This window comes from Dendropsophus ebraccatus, chromosome 11 (genome assembly GCF_027789765.1).
Source record: "Dendropsophus ebraccatus isolate aDenEbr1 chromosome 11, aDenEbr1.pat, whole genome shotgun sequence".
Lineage (NCBI taxonomy): Eukaryota > Metazoa > Chordata > Amphibia > Anura > Hylidae > Dendropsophus > Dendropsophus ebraccatus.
The window spans coordinates 15,227,799-15,250,292 of NC_091464.1; the positions used below are offsets into that span (position 1 = coordinate 15,227,799).

Consider the following 22,494-nt stretch of genomic DNA (forward strand, 5'->3'; position numbering starts at 1 on the left):
GGATACTAGAAAAGGTTGCCCCAATATCCTATATCACTAACAGGTTTTTCTAAAGAATAAGACAGGGTCATGTTATTTTCAGGGTAGGTGTTATTTTTTCCTTGAATAACAATCTCACATTATGCTGGATTCCTTCCTTGTAATCCATGGAGTAGCTTTTACTTTTTAGAGTAGAGCTTATATTTAAAGGGTTCCATACACACTAAGCAATAGAGAGACGGGTGAGTGCGGCACTGCTCGTGGATCCCTGGCTCCACTGTGGCTTATCTGAACCAGGTGGTATCATATAATCAACGCTGACTTCTGGCTTGTGCTCTACGTAGGTAGCAACAGTCCATCTACTAAAAATTCCAATAGAGAATAAAGAACGTGGCACTCACCCCTTCTTTGAAGTCTTCAGTATCAAACTTTATTAGTGAGTGTAAAAATACATGTAGGCAGACAGACAACACGAGAGGACGCCAAGCGGAGCAGCTACAGCTGTTTCTTGCCTATACGGCACTTCATCACGGCTGCGTAATAACGTCATGCTGCGTCCATGCATATAAAAAGTACAACCTACTTAATTAGCATAAACGTGAAATGTAGTTAAAACGTAATTAAAAACAAATCATAGGAAGGCACTAACGAAAAAAATGAATTTAGTGCCTTCCTATGATTTATTTTTAATTATGTTTGAACTACATTTCACGTTTATGCAAATTAAGTAGGTTGTACTATTTATATGCATGGACGCAGCATGACGTTATTACGCAGCCGTGATGAAGTGCCGTATAGGCAAGAAACAGCTGTAGCTGCTCCGCTTGGCGTCCTCTTGTGTTGTCTGTCGGCCTACATGTATTTTTCCACTCGCTAATAAAGTTTGATACTGAAGACTTCAAAGAAGGGGTGAGTGCCACGTTCTTTATTCTCTATTGGAATTGTTATATTTAAAGGGTAGTTCACAAAAACATCTTCTTTCAAATCAACTGATGCCAGAAAGTGCCAGATCTTTGTAATTTACTTCTCTAGTCATCCCATATTTATCAGCTGCTTTATGTCCTGCAGGAAGTGGTGTATTCTTCCCAGTCTGACACAGTGCTCTCTGCTGCCACCTCTGTCCATGTCAGGAACTGTCCTGAGCAGGAGAAAATCCCAATAGAAAACCTCTCCTGCTCTGGACAGTTCCTGACATGGACAGAGGTGGCAGCAGAGAGAGCTGTGTCAGACTGGAATGAATACACCACTTCCTGCAGGGCATACAGCAGCTGATAAGTACTGCAAGAATTGAGCTTTTTTTAATAGAAGTAAATTACTAACTTCTGGCACTTTCTAGCAACATTTGAATTGAAAGAAAACCATCTTTGGTGAACAACCCCTTTAAGGTTTACTCCAACCCTGCAATATCCCACTATGACATATTTTCAGGTTAGGACTTATTTTTGGTTAAATAGGGTATATCCACTTCTTGAGTTCAGCAAGAACTAAAATGCTCGAGTGCTTGTTACTCAAGTTGAACATTTTTCAATGTTCGAGCACTCGACTTGAGTAAAGAGCCCCATTGAAAACAATGGGAGACTTGAGCATTTTACCAGGTGCCCCCTGCTTGGCAGAGCGAAGGGTTAACCCCCTGGGAGGCCAGACTATGGTCTGTTAGGGGTCGGAGAACTACACCTACCTCTCTTCTATCTTCTTCATTAGCTACGCTCAGCCAATCAGTGGATGCAGTGGATTCATGTATACCAAGCAGCATGAGGTGCGCGGTCAAGCATTGACTTTCTATCTAGCGTCCCGATGCCGCTCAACATTAGCCAATTTTCATCTGCCATGTGTGAATCTGCCACCTCTAAGTGTTAACAACCATTAACAGAAATAAAAGAAAAAATAACCATTAAGCTGGACTCCGACTAGGTGTTTAAAAAAAATATATAAATAAGAATGCCAAAATTGGCACATGGCTTTCTTTTTTGCTAAAAAAAAAAAAAAAAAAAAGATGTTAGCTGAGGGTCAAAAGCAAAATATGACTCACAATACCCATGTGATGTTTTTGGCTTAAAAAATTTGGGGGGCATTCTGACGAATTTCAGACCCCTTACATTTTTGCAAAATTGCAGCTTTTTTTTCCCCAAGAAATGTCGGAGTTTTTCCACCCAAAGACTTCTATAGGGCAGTATAAACACCGAGAAAAGATATAACGTCTACATATATATATATATATATATATATATATATATATATATATACACATACAGTGGTGCCTTGGATTAGAAGCATAATTCGTTCAGGAAGCGCGCTTGTAATCCAAATCCACTCTTATACCAAAGCGGATTTTCTCATAAGAAATCATAGAAATGCAGACAATTGGTTCCACACCCCAAAAATAATGATTTATTATTCTGAATAACATGTAAAACAGATGAAACAAACATTCAGAAACAGCAGAATATGTGATATTATAAGTTACTGTACAGTAATGGAGAGGATGGGAAACACAAGGGCTGACAGAGACTGCAGGGAGCATGAAGGAATGAGCAGGGAATACGTGGGCACATACATGCAGCTCTCTCTGTCCGGGGAGAGAGGGGTTACAGCTATGGAGAGATTACCTCCACAGTCCTGTCCCCTGATGTAAGCCCCAGCCTGAGGTGGATCTTCTATGATTTGGAAGGTGAGGGAGACTTCCTGGGTCACAGTACAGGGCTGTAGACCCCGCTATGCAGACCATGCCCCTCCCCCACTTGTGCTCCCACCCAGTACAGAGAGCTCTTAAACCAAAGCAATGCTCTTAAACCAAGTCACAATTAAAAAAAAACTGTGAGCTTTTAAACCAAAACGCTCTTAAACCAAGTTACTCTTAAACCAAGGTACCACTGTACTCTTTACTAGTTTACGCTAAAATGAGTAGACACTGAGAAACTGACAGAGAAAAAAGTGCAAAAAAAACCTGCTGCCATTTTTGTGTGTTTGTGGTGAGGTGTAGTGATAAGCGAACCTTGAGCATGCGGATTAGTCCAAACCTGATCGAATGGCATTTGATTACCGTTGGCTGGAGAAACCACAATCAAATGCTGCTTTCTCGGGTTCAGACAAATTCAAGTGTGCTCAAGGTTTGCACATCTCTTTTTTTTTTTTTTTAAATGAACACCATTAACAAAAACAACCATATATATATATATATATATATATATATATATATATATATATATATATATCCCCCCATAAATACCCTCCCATAAACAACACAATTAACTTCCTGATGCAGTATACTTTGCGGGGCGCCAGTATGACCTAATCTAAATAATTCTTCATCTCTTCACCACCCCTCCTATTACTATACTAATTACATTAATGACTACCATATTCCTATAGGTTTGCACATCTCTAGTGCGGTGCACAATTTGTGTTTGAGGAAAGTCTTACTAGCCAATCAGATGGAGAGGCAATCCATTTTGGTGAAGATAAGTTCAGTATTTTGCTAACCTTTGTCCTTCATGTGAAAGCTGTTTCTCTATCGGCCTTCATTAAATATTTTGCTTACATTTGCTTGTACAGCCTCTACAGAGTACTCTATGAGCTCTATTTTCTCTATATACTGTACAAAATTATATATTTTCTCTCCCTGTTTACTATTTGAGCTTTACACTGTTATCTCTAACACTGAAAGAGCAGTTTCAGTTAGTGTATTCATCTGCTGTAGTTTACAGGGGCGTGTGCAGCCGCTGGCCAATCAGCATTCATCTTCACTGGGCCAGCCTATGTAGAGCAGAGACACAACTGACATCACTTCCTGCATTTGGTCTTTTTTAACTGTTACTAAAGACCGAATAGCCTTAGTGTTGGAGCCTCAACTGCAGTTTTACAGTAAGTGAGACAACTAGTGCAAGATTTTATAGCATTGTATTTTATATAGAAAACAGGTAAAAAAAAAAAAAATGAAGTAAATTGCAAAGATGTAATATATCACCTCCCTTGCCGTTTTATCATTATTTCTTGGTAATGACTGTTGTTGTTTTCCAGAAACAATTCCGTATAACATGACTGACTTCTGTCACCTCAGCTAACCAAGTATGAAACAACACAGCTTGAAATAGATCCATCATCCTAAATGACTGAGAGTTGACAAATGACAAGAGCTGAAATATTTTCTTAGCGCTCTTCTCTACTGTGTCAGAGCTGTGAATTACGAGTTGTGAGTACCTGTCATAACTAACTTTTGACATGTTATTTATGTCAGACCCACTGAGATACAAAGATACGGCCGGGGAGAGAGCATGACGGCCGTGAACTCCGCTCCCCGTGACTTTAGCCCCATTATAGTTTATGAGGATAGTGAAGAATTAGCGAGCGGCCAGGGAATGGAGTGCACGCCCGCCACACTCTCTTCCTGGCTATATCTACTGATCACAGCAGGTCTAAGCAGTGAAACCCGCTGCGATCAATAACTTATGACATGTCTGATGACATGTGAAAAGTTAATTATAATGACAGGTACTCTTTAAAGTGAATCAGTCAGCTACAATTCAGGTTGCAAAGTGGTGACCATCTTAGATTACTATTAGGACAAGGAGACACATGGTACCTTTCATATGTATGTTCTGTCTGTTCCTCCAAAACCATAGATACCACAGGATAGGGGACACGCATGAGATTGTGGGGTCTCTCTATTGGTGACCCAAGCCATGGGTCAGCCCCTGACCCGCAGCTCCATTCATTCTCTATAGAGAGTCAAGTACAGCACTTGGCTCTTTACGGCATGAATGAAGCCGCAAGTTGTGCGCCGACAAAAGTGTCAGGCCATCGCTAGAGAGATCCCTGGGGGTAACCTCATACCTCATACATGTCCCCTATCCTGTGGATAGGGGACAAGTATTTTTAAATTGGATAACCCCTTTAGGAATTATGGAGGTCACTGTACTCCTTTTAATACATTTGTAATGGTTTCTAAAATTTAGATTTCACATTCGTAGTAAGACAAATGGGGGAAAACTTGAAGTTCAGCACAAGGCCCCAAAACATAACAAAATGGAAAAAAGTGAAAAGGTCTGAAGACTATCCGTATGTTCTGTAGATTATTATTGATCATTTGTTAGGGTCAGGATGATAAAACATTAGGGGAATTTATTATCTTTTTATACCCGTATCCTGATGCACAAAAGTCACACAATTTTGTGTAAGCTGTGTGCTGCTCAAAAAAATTGCAACTTTTAAGGGTATGTTCACACTACGGAATACGCAAGGAAATTCTGCCTGTCCCGTTGACTCCAATGGTTCCCTGACGAAGCTTAAGTAGCGAAACGTACGCAGGGACGGTTCCTGGGTGTACAGCAAACATGGGTAAGTGCAATTAGTACCGATGCTGTGGTAGTAATTAGTCATAGACTCCTGGTTATTATACAAGGAAAAGTATAGGGGGCACTGTGAGACCTCTTGTTATGATAAGAATCACAGGCAATAAGGTTATGTGCATACACACCTATGTCATTGAATTGGAGGCTATGATAGAGCATATTTTACAGCCATAGTAGTGAAGCTGACACCATTTTTTTATATTATTGCTTTGTACTTTTGTGGTCATTTTAAATCTATTTGATATATAACATATGTTGTATGTACTGGATACAGTAAGTATAGCTGTTATATAGCGAACACAACCATATGCAGGTTACACAGATTCTCTTATCTTATATATATATTTTTTTATGAAATCCTTTTTTTTGGCAATTAATTATTCATAAAATGGGCCTATTGTGGCGCTTATAATGGTTTTATTTTTTCACCTATGGGGCTGTATGGGGTGTAATTTTTTCCGCCAGATCTCTAGTTTTTATTAATACTGTGTTTGTGAAGATCGGACGTTTTGATCACTTTTTATAAATTTTTTCTATATATACTGTAACAAAAAATCTGTAATCCTGGCACTTTTTTCCCTCTTTTTGTTTACGGCGTTCACCGTTAGTGATGACGCTTGTTATATTTTAATAGATTGGACAATTACGCACACTACGGTATATTATATGTTTATTTATTTTAGGCATAGCAGTGATCAGTGTAATAGGCGTTCTGCTCATTGAGTCTGCCTGTGGCAGACTCAATGAGCAGAAAGCCGATCGGACCGCACGGAGGCAGGTAAGAGACATCCGGCGGTCTGATACAGCTATCATGACCCCCGCAATCACACTGGTACGTCCTTGGTCGTCTAGGGGTTAAGTGGACAATACACATGTATTTTGCTAAGATCATGTGCACGTGTGTATATTGTATAATACATCTTTTGGGAACCACAGAATTACTACACCTTAAGGGTGGGTTCACATGTAATTTCATGTTCTGAGTTTGCAGCAAAATCCGCTGCGAATCCCTTCACTGCCATTCTGTATAGCATTACATACTCGCAGTGGAATTTTCATCCCGCTGCAAGTATGTAAGCGCCAACCCCCTTACTGGTCCGCTCTCTGGCTTGCCCCAGGGGCTCCCGGAATCCTGATGTCCCGCTTAGCCAATCAGGGCGTGTGGCAAGGCAGCGAACTGATTGGCTGAGCGGGACGTCAGAATGCCGGGAGCCCCTGCAGCAAGCCGAAGTGTGGACCGGTAATGTATGCACCGTGCCGCTGTGGGTTAAGGGGGCCGAAGTTTACATACTTGCGGCGGGATGAAAATTCCACTACAAGTATGTAATCCTATTTAGAATGACAGTTAAGGGATTCACAGCGGATTTTGCTGCAAATTCACAGCGTGAAATCCGCTGCGGATCAGTTACGGGTGAACTCACCCTAAAAGTTTGTCTAATACAGAAAAGTAGATAATGTTTGAAAAGTGTATTCTGAAATGCTTCAATAAGTCCTGTAAATTAACCACAAAGCGAGGAGTTGAAGTCATTAGTCCGGAGATCCAGCCCAGAGATGCCATCCAGTGTATCATAAATCTATCACAATCTTCTATATAGCATCAGGAGTCTGGGGAAATAAACTAGTTCAGCTGGAAGAAGAAAAATCCTTGCTTGTCCTGGCAGGAGCCGGAGATGTGAGAACATTGTGACTTTTGGAGAGTAATCAAATGATAAGCGCTGGATAGAGCATAAAGTCGGGTGTTTTCGTGTAATATGTACATAAAATCTGGATCAATCATTTTCATTTCTGCCAACAGACTCATAGGAAAGAAATAATAGGGTACGAGATGGAGGGAATATCTTCAGTGTATGGGACCAATTACCAGGGTAATTTTGTAAACATGTACTATGTGAGAGGCAGATTTTATTTGGCTGTATTTTTCCTTATGATTTGCCAATTTTAAGGTAATAGTGCTGAACATTTGGTTTATTGTGCACCCTAATCTATCTGAACGACACCAGGAAGGCGGGAATTGTAGATCACGGAAAATGGGCTGAAAAAAAAACTGGCTGAAAATACTGGGCACTGTATGATTCGTGAACATAGCCTCGTTTTATCAGTCCTGTTTTGCAATATTGTCCGGTTTGTTACCAGATTTAAAGCGACTCTGTACCCACAATCTGCCCCCCCCCAAACCACTTGTACCTTCGGATAGCTGCTTTTAATCCAAGATCTGTCCTGGGGTCCATTCGGCAGGTGATGCAGTGATTGTCCTAAAAAACAACTTTTAAACTGGCAGCCCTGTGCGCAATGGCCGTGGCCTAGAGTGTATATGCATTAGGCTGGCACGACCTCTCTGTCCCTCTTCCCCGCCCTCTTCATCATTAGGAATGCTCCAGACAGATTGTCTCCTATTCATCACCTGTGTCAGCACGGCACATGGACTGGATTATTAAGGCACCTGTGCAGTGTTCACTGCAGAGAAATAGGAAATATCCTACCAGTGGCATTCCTAATTATGAAGAAGGTGGGGAGGAGGGACGGAGGGGTGGTGCAAGGTTAGGGCACAGATACTCTAGGCCACGGCAGTTTGACACAGGGCTGCAAGTTTAAAAGTTGTTTTTTAGGACAATAACTGCATCACCTGCCGAACAGACCCCAGGACAGATCTTGGAGTAAAAGCAGCTATCCGAAGGTACAAGTGTTTTGGGGGGGTCAGATTGTGGGTACAGAGTCGCTTTAATTTTAACACAAAGAAGAATCAAAAAGGTTAAAGGGAACCAGGGGTGTAACTAGAAATGGCTGGGACCCATAGCCGGATGAAGTAGACACCATCCTGGGTTAGCCAGTTTCAGGACAAAGGTCCTGAATGGCTAACCAGGTACATTGCAGGGCTGAGCAGGCCCCTAATGTAGCAGGCCCCGTAGCAGCCAATATATCTGCTATGGTGGTAGTTGCGCCCCTGAAGGAAATCAATCTGATATGGTCCCCAACTGCACCATATAAATCTACTCTGCAGCTCCCCGAGTCTACCAGCTGCGTCTGCAGCCATAGATTTACATAGGGGGGAAAAGGAGTTTTATTCCGGCATGTGAGGCCAGGAGAGGGGTAGCAAGTAGACTAGTCACCAGTGGCGTTACTACAAAGAACTGAGCCCCATAGAAAACTTTTGATCGGGCTACCCTCCTTCCCCATCATCCCACTGTAGGTAATCCCCTGTTTGTCCGCCCAGTAGATAGCATATGTTAGGCATCTCCCCTGCTATGCCCCCCAGTATATAGTGCCCCCCCCATGCTGGACATCTCCCCTAGTGTCTCCCAAAATAGGCATCTCCCCTAGTATCCTACCCGCCATAGTACATAATGTCCCTCATGGTAGGAATCTCCCTTGGTAGTAGAATGACAGCTCAGGAGGACCAGTGTATTGCAGGGATGGAGTAAACGATCGTGGTAAAGATCATAACTAATCTGGGACTTCTGTACTGGGACACTACATACAATCATAGGCAAGTTCACTCATCTCTAGTTATTATAACTAAGGAAGGTTAGTGTATACGTTGTAAATAACATATGTATATATGAACCCAACAATGTCATGTAGCAGTATGATAATATAAAACAAATTGTAATTATAATGTTACTTTCTGACAATTTCCGTCTCTTCTGTATCATCATAGGCCAAACACCATCTCAGACCGAGAAATAGGATTTTGGTTAAGGCAGAAGACAAATGATCATCACTTGAAATTGTTTGCATTGTCTCCCTGACAGGGAGTGAGTGTTTACAGCAGCTGCTTCCATCTTCACACATACTACAATTATGTAGATGGACTCGGTGGGGAAAGATTTATTTTACCAAAACAAATTGATATTTGGTAATGAAGATGGAATACTATCAGTCACATAGAAGGTCCTGACGGAGCGCGTCTGTACGGCTTCTTTTGTTACAGCTCAGCACTAGCACCACAGACACTACACGAATACCAACCATGAAGAAGGCCAAAAATTACCAACTAATTTCCATTAGAGGCAAATTCAGGACAAAACTATTTGGTCAAGAAGAAAAATACATTGAACCGAGTGGAAAAGCAATGTCCCCTTTAGGTTTTCTGTTCTGCTCCTGTTCCTGGTTTCGTCATTGTTTCTTGGTTCTGCCTTGAGGTATAATTTTCTGGCTCTCTACTTCTGTTTTTTCCCATAATACTTTGCACTCTGAGGAGCTCAGACTATTGTTTCGACTATGCGCCTGCCAACAACCTGTGTGATAGCGGTGCATACAAGAAGGTCAGAACTAGAGATGAGCAAACTTTTAAAAAGTTCACTTACCTGAAAAATCACTGACTGAGACAGGACAGCGTTGCGGCCAGTGATCGGCTGAGTAGACTTCGTTCGTGACAAGAGTGAAAGCCCGCTCAGCCAGTCACTGGCCACGTGCTGTCCTGTCTCAGTCAATGATACAGGAAGTATAGCTGTTTTAATAGCTGCCTTCAGGAGACTGGACCTGGATAGAGTAAGTACAGCTCTTATAGAGCTGCCTTCAGGAAACTGGACCTGGATACAGTAAGTATAGCTCTTATATAGCTGCATTCAGGCGACTGGACCTGGATACAAGTAAGTATAGCTGTTAAATAGCAGGCTTCAGGAGACTGGTCCTGGATACAGTAAGTATAGCTCGTATATAGCAGCCTTCAGGAGACTGGATCTGGATACAGTACGTATAGCTGTTATATAGTTGCCTTCAGGAGAGTGGACCTGGATACAGTAAGTATAGCTGTTATATAGCAGGATTCAGAAGACTGGACCTGGATACAGTAAGTATAGCTGTTATATAGCTGCCTTCAGGAGACTGGACCTGGATACAGTAAGTATAGCTGTTATATAGCAGCCTTCAGAAGACTGGACCTGGATACAGTAAGTATAGCTGTTATATAGCAGGATTCAGAAGACTGGACCTGGATACAGTAAGTATAGCTGTTATATAGCTGCCTTCAGGAGACTGGACCTGGATACAGTAAGTATAGCTGTTATAAAGCAGCCTCCAGAACACTGGACCTGGATACAAGTAAGTATAGCTTTGTTTTAGAGCATAAGAACAAAGAAAAAGTAAATTGAAAACTTTATATCACATATACTGTTGATTTAGACTTATAAACGTTTAAACTTTTAAGAAGCTTCTCACAATTATGTAGGAAACTAAACCATCATGGACCTTAGGAGCCCAGTACAAATCATATTGGTGGTCTCCATGAATTTAAAGATGCATTATCTAAAGATAGGAGATTCCCCCGTAAATTCTGCCCATCATGTTTATTTATTAGAGTCCATTGTGATTAATGGGAGAACTTCGTCAGATTGCTGTCATTGCTTCTAGACTATACAGTCCGTCTACAAATGCTGAATCCATTAGCAAATCAGGTGCCGTGACATGTTATATGTTTATTTGTTAGCATTTTATCTTTAACCATCTTTATTTTTACTGGTGTTGTCTAGCACGACTGTCAGACGGGACATATTTGTGTGAGTGCAGCTTAACCTTTGACTGATCCCATGGTAAAGACGCTATTACCCAACTTTTCAGTTCTCACTGACACCTCACATAGCAGGCTGATATTTCTGAGAATACATCTATCCTCTCTTCACATCAGAACAAGAATTTCTGCTAAGTGAACCAGCTGTTCATTTGCCAGTCATTGTTGGCGCAGGGGGTTTGTCTTATGATGGGTTGACAGCGGTAAATATCTCGGAAAGTAGCCGGATCTAAATTGGTAACAATTAGCGTTGAGCCAACTTCTTGAAAGTGTCCGAATTCGGCAAGTTCTCTGAACGCAAACTCTCAACATTTAACTCCCCGCATATGAAAAAGTTGGATCTCACCTTACGGAGTCGTGGAAAGCCTGGACACAGCCATAGGTCATAGGCTGTATCCATGTTTTCCAAGTGTCCTTCGGGCTGCCTCCACCTTCTCCATATGTGGAAGTCTCACTGTCATCATAGAAAACCTTTTTAGATGTCATAGAGACATGTCAAAAGTTTTGATCGGTCCAGGTCTGAGTGTTCACACCCGTACGGATCGGTAGAACAAGCGGGGAGAGGATGTTGTTGCAGCATGTCCACTCCCCGCTCTGTGTCAGCATAATCAGTCGGGTGCCATAGACTTACACTATGAGTAAGGGGTAAGTATGGGGTAAGTATCATTCATTGTTATATAGTACAGGGAGGAAGTAGGGAAGGTTTAAGATTTTCCTGGAAAACTCCTTTAAAACTGGTACCACCATAATTTAGAGGAGGAGTGTATTGAAAATGTTGTCCCAATGATAACAGGTCCCCCAAAAATCCACTTTTTTCTTGGTTGTTTCTTTCTGCACTTCAGTTTATAGTAGCCAGCCTGTACAAAATACAGGGAATTAATTTCTAGACCCAGAGTTTTGGGGTTTTTTTGCCATTATTTTTTCTAAAAAGGATGTTGTGTGATCATAGCCTAAAAGAGTTTTCCAGGTTTACAGTATTGATAGGGTGCCAACTACTAATGTGTAAGGCTATATTCCCACAATGTTTTTCTTGTCCATTTATGATTTTTTAAATGACGTCCGTTATTTTGAGGATTGGCCGCCCATCAGAGCAATAACAAGCTGTTGGTCCATTATTTTAGTACAGGTGGACTAATTGGCCTTTGGCTGTGTCTTTATTTGAAAAGTCCAATGAATTTAATGGTAAAAACTGAGAAAGGACGGTGAAAAAAGAAAAACTGTGTGTGAACAACTAAAAAATAACATCCGCTGTTTGCAAAAGACGGCTGAAATTAATTGACATGATCATTATTTTGACGTCATTTGCGGCCCCCGTGGACCTTAACTCTCGCCCTAACTTCCTCCTAAAGAGAATTGACCAGGCCAACATTCCAGAAGGTTCCTCCAATTACATGGAGCGATAATCGACCGAATCAGGCCAATTCAGCTAGTTATTGCTATGACCAGTCGATCCACTGATCGTGTCTTTAGGTCCAGACCTAAAATCATCACCTGCTGACTGCGCATTGTTACTTGTAAAAGCCATACGCGACCTACGGCTAACAATTAAATAGCCTGCTATACATTACCTCTCCACACTCCCGGTCTCCTCCTGCCCTCAGTATAGCGCAAGGGCTGCACAGACATTGCTAATGATGTCCGTGCAGCCCTTGCTAAATGATCATTGAGTCATGTAATAGACTCAGTAAAGTATATAGCATATTGGCGCACATTTAAATTATCTAATAGGGCCCATAATAGGGCAACCACCCCCACAGCACTGCCTGGTTACATATCATAAGTGAAATGTAAAACAGTGTTCTGCAGGATAAAACATGATAAAACTCGGTCAATAACAAAGACGTACAAAACACCGAACCCAAACTTTTACAGTGAGTTCTGTGAGACACTACACAAGGTGCTATTGGTAATCGTAGTTATGTCCTGATTATTTTGAGGTTCTATTTTAGTCAAATGTCAATATATTCCATAAAATATGCTTACGTTCTATTGTCTAATCAGAACAGCCGCAGATTTCAGATTGATCAGCGGAATGGGAGAGGTCACCTTTGGTTATTCCATAAATAGTAACAGGACCAGCTATGTATGGAAAATTAGGAGGTGTTCGGGAAAAGAAACGCTAGCACCGATAAGATCAGGGCTGTATACATACTAGATAAATAAGCAATAACAGCAGGGGAAACATGAAATAACCTTTATAATTTTCCCAATGTTGCTGATTTGGCATGACTTCAGAGCCACCACACTGTTATAAAACAGAACCTTTACTTTACAGATGGGTTTCATCAACTGGAGACAAATTTTATACAATCTTCCTGGGTTTCTCTGTCGAAGAAGAAAGTACAAAACAAATGCTTGAACCAGACACATGCAAATTGTGTTCTCAAAGTATCTCACACTAGGAACAAAAAAAATCAATATGGTGGCAGCACCTACAGTAGAGCGCCTTCCATAATATGGCAGGGATGCCATGTGTAAGGAAGGGTGGATATTCTTCCATGCAGAAATTGTATCTAAATGGACACTTATGGACCATTACACAGCTGCTGTAGCTTCCTTATTGTCGGGTAATTGATAAGTATTTTATTTTGTGGTCAAACTATATAGGGGTATCATGTATTCTATGTATGTGTTTCTATCCACTGACTATAAGCATACACCGAAGGGTCTTGCTTGTGCAAAGGTTAACAAATCTTCTGCTGTTTCACCATGTCAGACGCTGTCACCTGTATGAGAGTCTGTCAGTCTGGTCACCACCCCTCTTTAAACCTTTTTACAGGTCACAATCTGAGCCATTATTACCTCATGTCCCTCCACCAATTGGAGAAATCCCTGTAGTCTATAAGTAAAGGTGGACTGAAAGTCATTCAGGAAGTCAGTTCCAGTCCACTCTGAGAGGATCCTTCTTCATCTTCATTCTTCTTCTAGACCAGGGTTGGAGAAATTGTGTCAGGGCTGCGGCGGCGGCCTGTGCTCCGAGCCGCCGCCGCACCCACTCTTCTCCCGCTGTAATACCACACACAATTTGAGGACGGTGGTGCTATCTTTTTTTCCTCTAGAAAACAGCTGTTTCCCTAATCCTAAATAACTCCTTTAAAAGGCTTTCCACACAAAAAGACGTTGGTAAAAACAGATGTGTACTGCATACATATATATAAAATAGTGCAAATGTGATATTTTGTAGGTAAAATGACCTGCATCACTGTACTGTTCTTCTCCCCCATTGATCTAATCGCTTCCCTGTTTCCTCTGAAATGTGACCCTGCCTTTGCCATGCACATAGGCCCCGCCCCTTTGCCAACCATTGGAACAGCCTGCAAAAAAGGTCTAGGCCCCACCCCCTCTAGGTCGGCCCAAACAAATGGGCGTAGAGGGGCGGGGGCTATTTGTTGGTGATCTTACGGAGGGGCCGCACCTACGGTGGCACTGTGGGCGGCGCTGAATGGCGCTACTACCTCAAAGCCCCGCCTACTTAGCACAATCTGCAGATGATAAAAGATCACTTTTTACTTGAACAGCACCATGATGTATGATATAAAATAAGGTATTAAAAACTGCTAAATTTACCCTTTGCACCTGTGTAGAGAAGTCATAATGCAAAAAGGGGGTGATAGTGTCACTTTAAAAACTTCTTTTTTATTTTTTGTTTTTGGTGTACACAAAAATGTTGTCGATCCGTTGCGTTTTGATCCATTTTTGGGGATGTATACATTTATTTATAATGGAAATCAATGGAAAGACTGATCAAAACGGATGCACACAAATGCATCCATTTTTTGCATAAAACAGATGAAAAAAACTGATCGGAAAAACACAGTGTGAACCCAGCCTCATTTCATATACTGTAACAGTTTAGATCTACTTCATAGAGAAATGAATGATGCTATTTGCCCAATCCTAAAAGCACACTGGCTGAAGAAAAAGTGCAAAATAATTCCAAATAGTAAAACGTCGATACGATATTACAACATTGGATGGTTTTCTAAAAATGTTAAAAGCAAATAAAAAAAAGTGAATGAATACCCAATCTACGCAGTAAATATTGTTATGTCTTGGATTCATATACAGAGTACAAATGGGAAATTTGCCCTGGGGTTGTCAGGAGAATCCAATTAGATCTAAAATGTTTTGAAAATATGCAAAACAACATTAGTGCATGTTCATATTAATGGACTTGGACAAGGTCACAATCTTTGATGTTATCAGTCAGAGTCAAACAACAGAGACGTAGAGAAGCCTGGATATCATGCCATTTTATTTCCTTCTTTAGCAGCCCTGCACAGAGTCCGCAGCAAACACCCGTACATGTTTCCTTCTTTATCACACGGAGCACATGGAACACAGAAATGTAGACATTACAAATCAAACAATACAATAACGTTCTATTCTTGTGCCCCGAACAAATCCTCCAGAAGGAAAAGGTAGTTCACGGTCTTCACTGCATTGGCTGTCTCCTGTCCACTCCAATCGGCGTCAAACTGAAAAGAAATTGATAAAGTATGTAAATGATCTGGCAGAAACGATGAATTTATTAGAACATTTCATCATGACCAGCAATGGAGTGTGTAGACAAGTTTACTTCCTCTTTATTATCTATATTTCCTACAGTTTTTTAGGTAAAAAAAGGAAGAGTGGTTGGAAAAATAAAATGTTATTGCCCTCCACTAGAGATGAGCGAGTATACTATCGTTCAAGTACACTATTCTCGATTTTTAGAATTTAGAAGTTGGGTTGGGCACCTTGCAGGTTTAACCACACAAGGTGGTAGTAATACCAAAAAATTGTATATTGTTTTTGCTATCGGAACCAGAATAGAAACATAACTTCTGGTTGGTTTGACAGGGGGGGGGGGGAGGATGAATTTCTTTTTTATTAGATTGTAAGGTGGATTGTTCATTAACTATTTTGATTTGAATATGAAAATGATAAATATTTATTTAAAAAAAAGTACACTATTCTCTCCGGTATTGGGGTGCTCAAAAGTACTCAATACTCATAACATTTGGTGACATGCAGGGAAGAGGCTGGCGTATCCTGCTATGCTGCAGCCATGTTGGATGCTGGTCTAGCAGTGATTGGCCGGCTGTATCAGGTGACCTGAGTGTATATAGACCCAGGTCACCTGATGCTCAATACACTTGTGTTCTTTAGCTGAGAGGGAGAGATACTGGAGCAGGGACAGAGGTAGTGTAGCTTTAAAATGATATTGTCCCCCCCCTTCCATATAAGAAGTTTTTAGCACCATTCTTAAGCTTATATTCTGGACATTTCATTTCTTATGGTATAACAGATTTCTTGGTGGTCTCTTTTCTCAAAAATGCATGTTATTGTTGGTTGACAGTGCCATATGGGAGGGGCTTCATGGCATCATACCCCATATTCCTGCCTAAGTCGGTGCCATAGGCCCCACCCCTGTGTAGTTTCATAGCCAGTTAGGCCCCACCTCCTCGGCAGAGTCATTGGAATGGGCCAACCTAGAGGAATAGACCCTGCTTCCTCAGTATTGTCCATATCAGAGGGTGCGGGGGCCTAGGCTGGCATATGGGGCACGATGGCTGTGAAGCCCCATCCATACGGTACTGTCCACCAACAATAACATGCATTTTGGAGGGAGAGACCACTAAGAAGTCCAGAATATAAGCTTAAGAATAGTGCTGAGAAGGGGGGGACAATATCACTATAACAGTTAGGTAGGTGACTAGCTAACAAACACCCAAAAGTCCTTTTCGGGACTAGTAATCTGAAAGTGTGACACAAAAAAGACTATATTACATACAATATGTCATTATCGTACGGTATACTGATACAGATAGTGGTGAAGTACAATGGTACTGGAATATAGCTATTATCCACAGCTGTATAGATCTACTGTTCAGCTCCCCGAGGCCACCAGCCGCAGCCAAGGCGGTAGCTTTACATAAGGAGGAAAAAAGTTTCATTGTGGTGCGCGAGTCTAGGAGAGGCCGGACCCTCTCCCGGCCTGGTGGACCGGAATAAAACTCCTTTTTCCCCTTAGCTGCGGCTGGTGGCCTCGGGAGCTGCACAGTAGATCTTTACTGTACAAATGGGAACCATATGAGCACAATCGTACTGACTGGTTCCCTTTAAGGAACCACTAGTGGTGGCTACAGAGATTTGATGCATAAGACACAATAGTAACAGTGTTGGAGTAATAAAGATGTCAGCTGCCAAGGAGAGCTGTGAAATATAAATGGTTTAAATGATGTCACTAGTAAAGAGATGATGTATCTGCCAGATATAATGAACCAGAGCGCAGTCGTGTATTTTAAGTCACAGCAAAATATATTTATACTGCATGATTTTAGAGCACTGAAATTTCGTTTCATACTTGATCTTATGTTTGTGCCAAATATAGCTTAGAGAATCCCAAAACTTCTGATATCAATTGTCACAATTGTGTCCCGAGAATAGAAGAGAACAAGTTACATTCATTCCTTGCCCCTCTTGGACTGTGTATTTCCATCACATCACTAGTGATCAAATTTGCTGCAACTGATAATTCGAGGCTCTGTTCACACTTCTGTCAGGTCAGAATAACTTAGCATGCCGTCATATTATCCAGAAGGAAAAAAAAAGAAATGAATGTCTGACAGGCTCCTTATATTACAAAGAGATGATGATCTGTAAAAAGCAGTAGTAGTAGTAGTAGTAATAGTAAAAGTGGGTAAAAGAGAATGAAAAGTATGGGTAAATTAGTAAAAGTAATTGTAGTATAGTAGTAAAAGTATGGGTAAAAAAAAGTATGAAAAGTATGGGTAAATTAGTAAAAGTAGTAGTAGTAATAGTAGTAAATGTATGGGTAAAAAAAGTAGTAAAAGTATGTGTAAATTAGTAAAAGTAGTAGTAGTAAAAGTATAGTAGCAAAAGTAGGGGTAAATTAGTGAACGTAGTATTAGTAATAGTAGTAAAAATATGGATAAAAAAAGTATGAAAAAGTATGGGTAAATTATGACCTGGTTTGTTCAGATTTATCTAGAATGTAAAAATAAACCATGAGTTATGAGTAGTTCTGCCTTGAAATGGAAAATCTCTGTTCTGATCCCAAATCATGAGAAATTGGAAAACATTTAAAGTTTTTAAAGTATTCTATTCCCAGTATTCCCAGAACCCCCTTACCTTCTCTTATCAGCGCCGCTCTTTTGACCTTTGTCAAGTCCCACCAATTTGCATATTTAAAAAAATAAAATTTCACAAAAACAGTGGGAGTTACAAGGGTCAAGGGTTACAAGGTCTACAAGGCTTGTCTCCCCTCCTTCTCCCAGACAGCACTCACAGAACCCCCCACCCCCGGGACAGCGCTCAAAGGGGCTCTCTCATGTCGCTGTCCCGGGGAGAGAGGGGTGGTCTGTGACCACCGTTCAGGGGGGCGGGGGTCTGGTCAGAAGTGCCAGCCTCCCTAAGATGCTGCTGGGGGGAGGGGGGTGAACTGTCAGCGCTGTGGCTAGTACCATGGAGGCAGGCCACTCTCTGCCAGGGGGCCCCATAGCAGTTGGGTGGTCTGCCTCCAGGTAGCTACTCCACTGCCATGGATTATTTGTTTAGTGTTGATCCTGACTGTGTGAACACTGGACTGGCGGCGGGGGTTACTTCAGTGCTGGGTTGCTATAATAAAGTAATAACTTGGATAAAGCCCTAAGGTTGTCTGGAAAACATGGATACAGCCAATGACTTTATACATGTTTTCCACATAGCCTTAGCGCTTTATCCAACTTCAGCAGCCACCGCTAATCAAATGCCGAAAGTTCGGGTTCGGATGGACTCGAGCATGCTCCAGGTTCGCTCATCTCTAGTAATAACGTTTGTTGGGTTCACATTGCTATCTGTTGTTGTACTTTGCTCCCTTTCCTCAATGGTATTTGCACCCTATCCAAGGTCAGTGCCAGGAGTTCAAGACTCCCAATCCCTGGATGATAGGCCCTGTGAAAGAGGCTCCAGCTCTTCTTGCATGGTTAGCTTTTCGCTTCTGGTCTATGGGATTTCGGATTAGGTTTCAGTTCTGTGCCAGAAACATTTGCTGGACCATCAGAATGTTGCAGTGAAGGAATCTGACTGTATCTTTTATTGTAAATTAATTGTGAGCATGTAAACATATGTTCTACTGATGGCATAAACAATGTAACAGTGCTACATTCTTTGTGATCTCTGAACAATATCAATTGTATTCTATTCTAGTTGCTAATATCTGATTTAAAGGGGCATTACCATCTACAGGATATAGGATTAATGTCTCATAGATCCAGGTCCCACCTATCTCTACAGGCCCATACAGCCTGGTTGTAGTGGCCGGAGGTCCCCAGGATTTTGAATACAGTCCAGCAGAGTTTCAAGCATAAATAAGTGGGCTAGCAGTGCAATGCTATTAGGCCATTTTCATGAACATCTATAGCTTAAGGTCCTCTTACACGTGCCCTCCACGGGTGCAAACGAGCACCGATCAGCAGCACAAATGATCACTACATCGTTTGTGCAGCCATGTAAAAATATAGCTATCTCCAGGGAGATGTGCAGCTGACAGTAATAATATTTTAGCGCCGATCTGCCGATAAGTGGGCTGTTCCCTGCTTGTCAGCTTGTATATTCTATATATTTGTCATAAATGTTTGGGATTGGTATACTCCTTGAAAGGGTTTCCCAATTTAAAACCTACTTGTCCCCTATTTACAGGGGCTCGTGGTCCGACCTCAATGCCCACCTGGGGTTCTCTTCGTTATGAATGGAGTCGCGGGTTGGCACATGACCCACAGCTAAATTCATTTTTTATGGAGCCGCCGGAGACAGCCGAGTACAGCACTAGGCTCTTTATGGCAGCTCCACAGAGAATGAATGGAGCTATAGGTCAGACGCCAACCAGCAGCTCCATTCATAAAAAAGGAGCCACGGTTCCGATTTAGCGATCCCCAGGGGGCATAGAGGTCAGACGCCCCAGCGATCTCATACTTGTCCCCTATCCTGTGGATAAGAGACAAGATCAGAAAAACCCTTTAGGGTTATGTTCACACACTGTAAAATTATAACAAATTATTGCGGCAATTTATTACCATAGCTTGCTCAAGTTATGATTTAGTGTCAATTGGGTTTTGAGCTTGTGGGCTAGCTCTCACTTTGGTGGCGGCTTGCTTTATGTACTATTGCTAGGTTTGTTATGTCTGAGCTTGCAGAGAACGTTGCTGATACTACTTAACCATCCATAAATGTGCAATTAAAGGGGAAGTTTGGCGAGCCGAATACGGCACTCACTTTAAGAACCCACGTAAGCCTTCTGAGACATGGGTGGGAGGGGCTAAGTCACGGTCATCACGTGTGGACAAGAAGAACTCTTGCATGCGATGTCAAATAGCTGCACAGTATATCTGATATTGTGAAGACACGGTGAACTTCTGGACATTGTGTATTGGCGTGTTTCCCCCGTAGGCGATGACCGTTACTTAGATCCGTCCCCTCCCCACTTCTCGAAAATGCTCCTTGGCGTAGAGTGAACCAATATTTTTGTTTGTTTTTTAAAGAAAATTATATGACATATTATGTTGTTTAGTTCTGTATATAGCAGAAGGCAAAAACACCATATACACTACTAACTAATTAGTGTCATAGATTTACAGAAGAGGCCTATTCAGGTTACCTTTAGTGGTGTGGTCTGCCGTGCTGGGTTCGGGTTTTCTCTCCAGTTGAGGCCAGACACCAGTTTCACGTAATTTATTTGTCCATCATTTTCTTTATGTCTGGAAGGAGTAAGCAGGAGATATTACATGAACAGGACTCCAGTGAGACAATTGCAGCCGCGTGTAAGTAAAGGTTTGACTGTGGACATTGGCTCCTAGCCAGCATGGAGCCCAATGAGTACTAGGAAGGCCAGGCTTGCAGTTTCATAACCTTTTTTTTTTTTTTTTTTTTTTGTTATCTGATTTAGTACCAATCCCAAAAACCTCCCAAACTAGAAACACATGTGAGCAGCGAGCAGTTGTTGCTTACTACACACATTCAGTTACATTTGTTGACATGGCGAGTTTGTTACACTGTTGGGAGTCTGGTGTGGCTTTGTACTGTTTTCCTTCTATCATCACTTCTTGTCTGTAGCCTATTGACCCATGTTTAATATCCCATGCCTTTCTATAACAAGAGAGCCATTTGGCTACCAACACCTTTCCAACGGATGTCTACATAATACGTTTGGATAATTATGTGAATATTACTATATATGAGTGTTAAGCAGAGATTTTTATTGTTATATTTGCAGAAAGCTTTCAGTTCATAGATATTTTAAAGAAATGGGACGACTATATTTTGCTGTACATAGAAAAACAGGCCAACTAAGGCTGCGTTTTTTCAATCCGTCCAGCGTATCCGTTTTTACTTGGTTACTTTTAACAGGCAGAAAAACATAGTCAACACTATTTTTGTGTCAGTTAAAAAAAAAAACGCTTCTGTTTCGATCCATTTTTTTTTTTCCATAATGGAAGTCAATGGAAGAACGGATCCAAACGGATGGCACACAATTGCATCCGTTTTGCCATAAAACGTATAGGTTAAACGGATTGCAAAAACGCAGTGTTAACCCGGCCTAAATATACTGTGGGTATAGAATTAGGTTAATATTATGACCTTTCCCACCCACAAACAGAACAATGTGGTTTATAAAATGTACGATGGTCCGGAACTGCAATAAATAACAGGCAAAGAACCATCTTGTGCCTGTTAGATGTCTTCACTACTCACTAAATACTTAAGCCCCTATTACACAGTGTAATCTCTGAGGGGAGGGGGGGGGGGCGGGGCGGTTGCCCAGGCAATCTTTAGATCGTCCAATCAGCCCATAGGAGATAGTGGCGGTCTGCTGCCGCCGCTCCTATTGGCTGTGGCGTCAAAAACAGATCATTGCTATTGTTGTCTTTCAACATGTTGAAAGACGTACGTTAAAAGACAACAATCAGCCGACATTGTGTATGTCTGCTGATTGATGGCTTTTATTACACAAAGCAATTGTCGATTGTATGATAGGGCCTTAAACACATGCATCACTATTGTTGGTGCAATGCTCTGAACTAGATGGTAAGGTGATCAAACACAAAGCTTAGAGCCCTAATGCCAGAACAATTCTGTGTTATCCTAGTTTCCGGATTTCCTATAGAACCATGACAAAAGTTCTTATTGACGGAAGTCAATGCTTAAAGCGCAACTATAAAATATTTTTACAATTTAGTTTTAGTTAGTTTAGGCTATTAATTACCTAAATTGAACCGTTTTTTAAATATATATGAAGCAGAATGTCCCCTTAGCTGTGTTTTTGTCTCTCTGCTACTTGTGCAAAACTGTCCAGTCCTGCTGAAAATCCGTACAGTGCCTGAGCATCAGTTAGGTACGGGCTGTCAGCAAGTCACATGACAGGCAGTGAGGAGGTGAGAGGCACGCTCTGCCTGCTATGTGCTCTCGGGATGATTCAGACACCGGGGCATATAGCAAGAAGTCATTCAGTGATAAATGCCTGACTAACTGGATCTTATTTGACTGGACGGAACCGGCCCCCTCCCCCCTCCAACCCCGGTGGCATCATCCCTCTCCTGTCTCCTGATCATGCTGCTGTCCCTGCTGGAGCTGGGTGATTGTTACCAGGCTGTGGTAAGCAGCAGACCCCAGCTCTCCTTC

The 22,494-nt window shown here is 41.6% G+C and overlaps 1 protein-coding gene across 1 annotated transcript in view; it reads right to left on the bottom strand.

Annotated features, from left to right (window-relative positions):
• Positions 1 to 15,070: 15,070 nt before the first annotated feature.
• EFHC2 (EF-hand domain containing 2) overlaps positions 15,071 to 22,494 on the bottom strand; it is a 55,506-nt gene continuing 48,082 nt past the window's right edge. Inside the window, exons 14-15 of the mRNA XM_069944573.1 lie at positions 20,474 to 20,573; positions 15,071 to 15,311 (exon numbers count right to left, since the gene is read on the bottom strand). Of these exons, the coding sequence (XP_069800674.1) occupies positions 15,216 to 15,311; positions 20,474 to 20,573 (196 nt within the window). The 3' untranslated portion in view covers positions 15,071 to 15,215. The remainder of the gene's footprint in view (positions 15,312 to 20,473; positions 20,574 to 22,494) is intronic.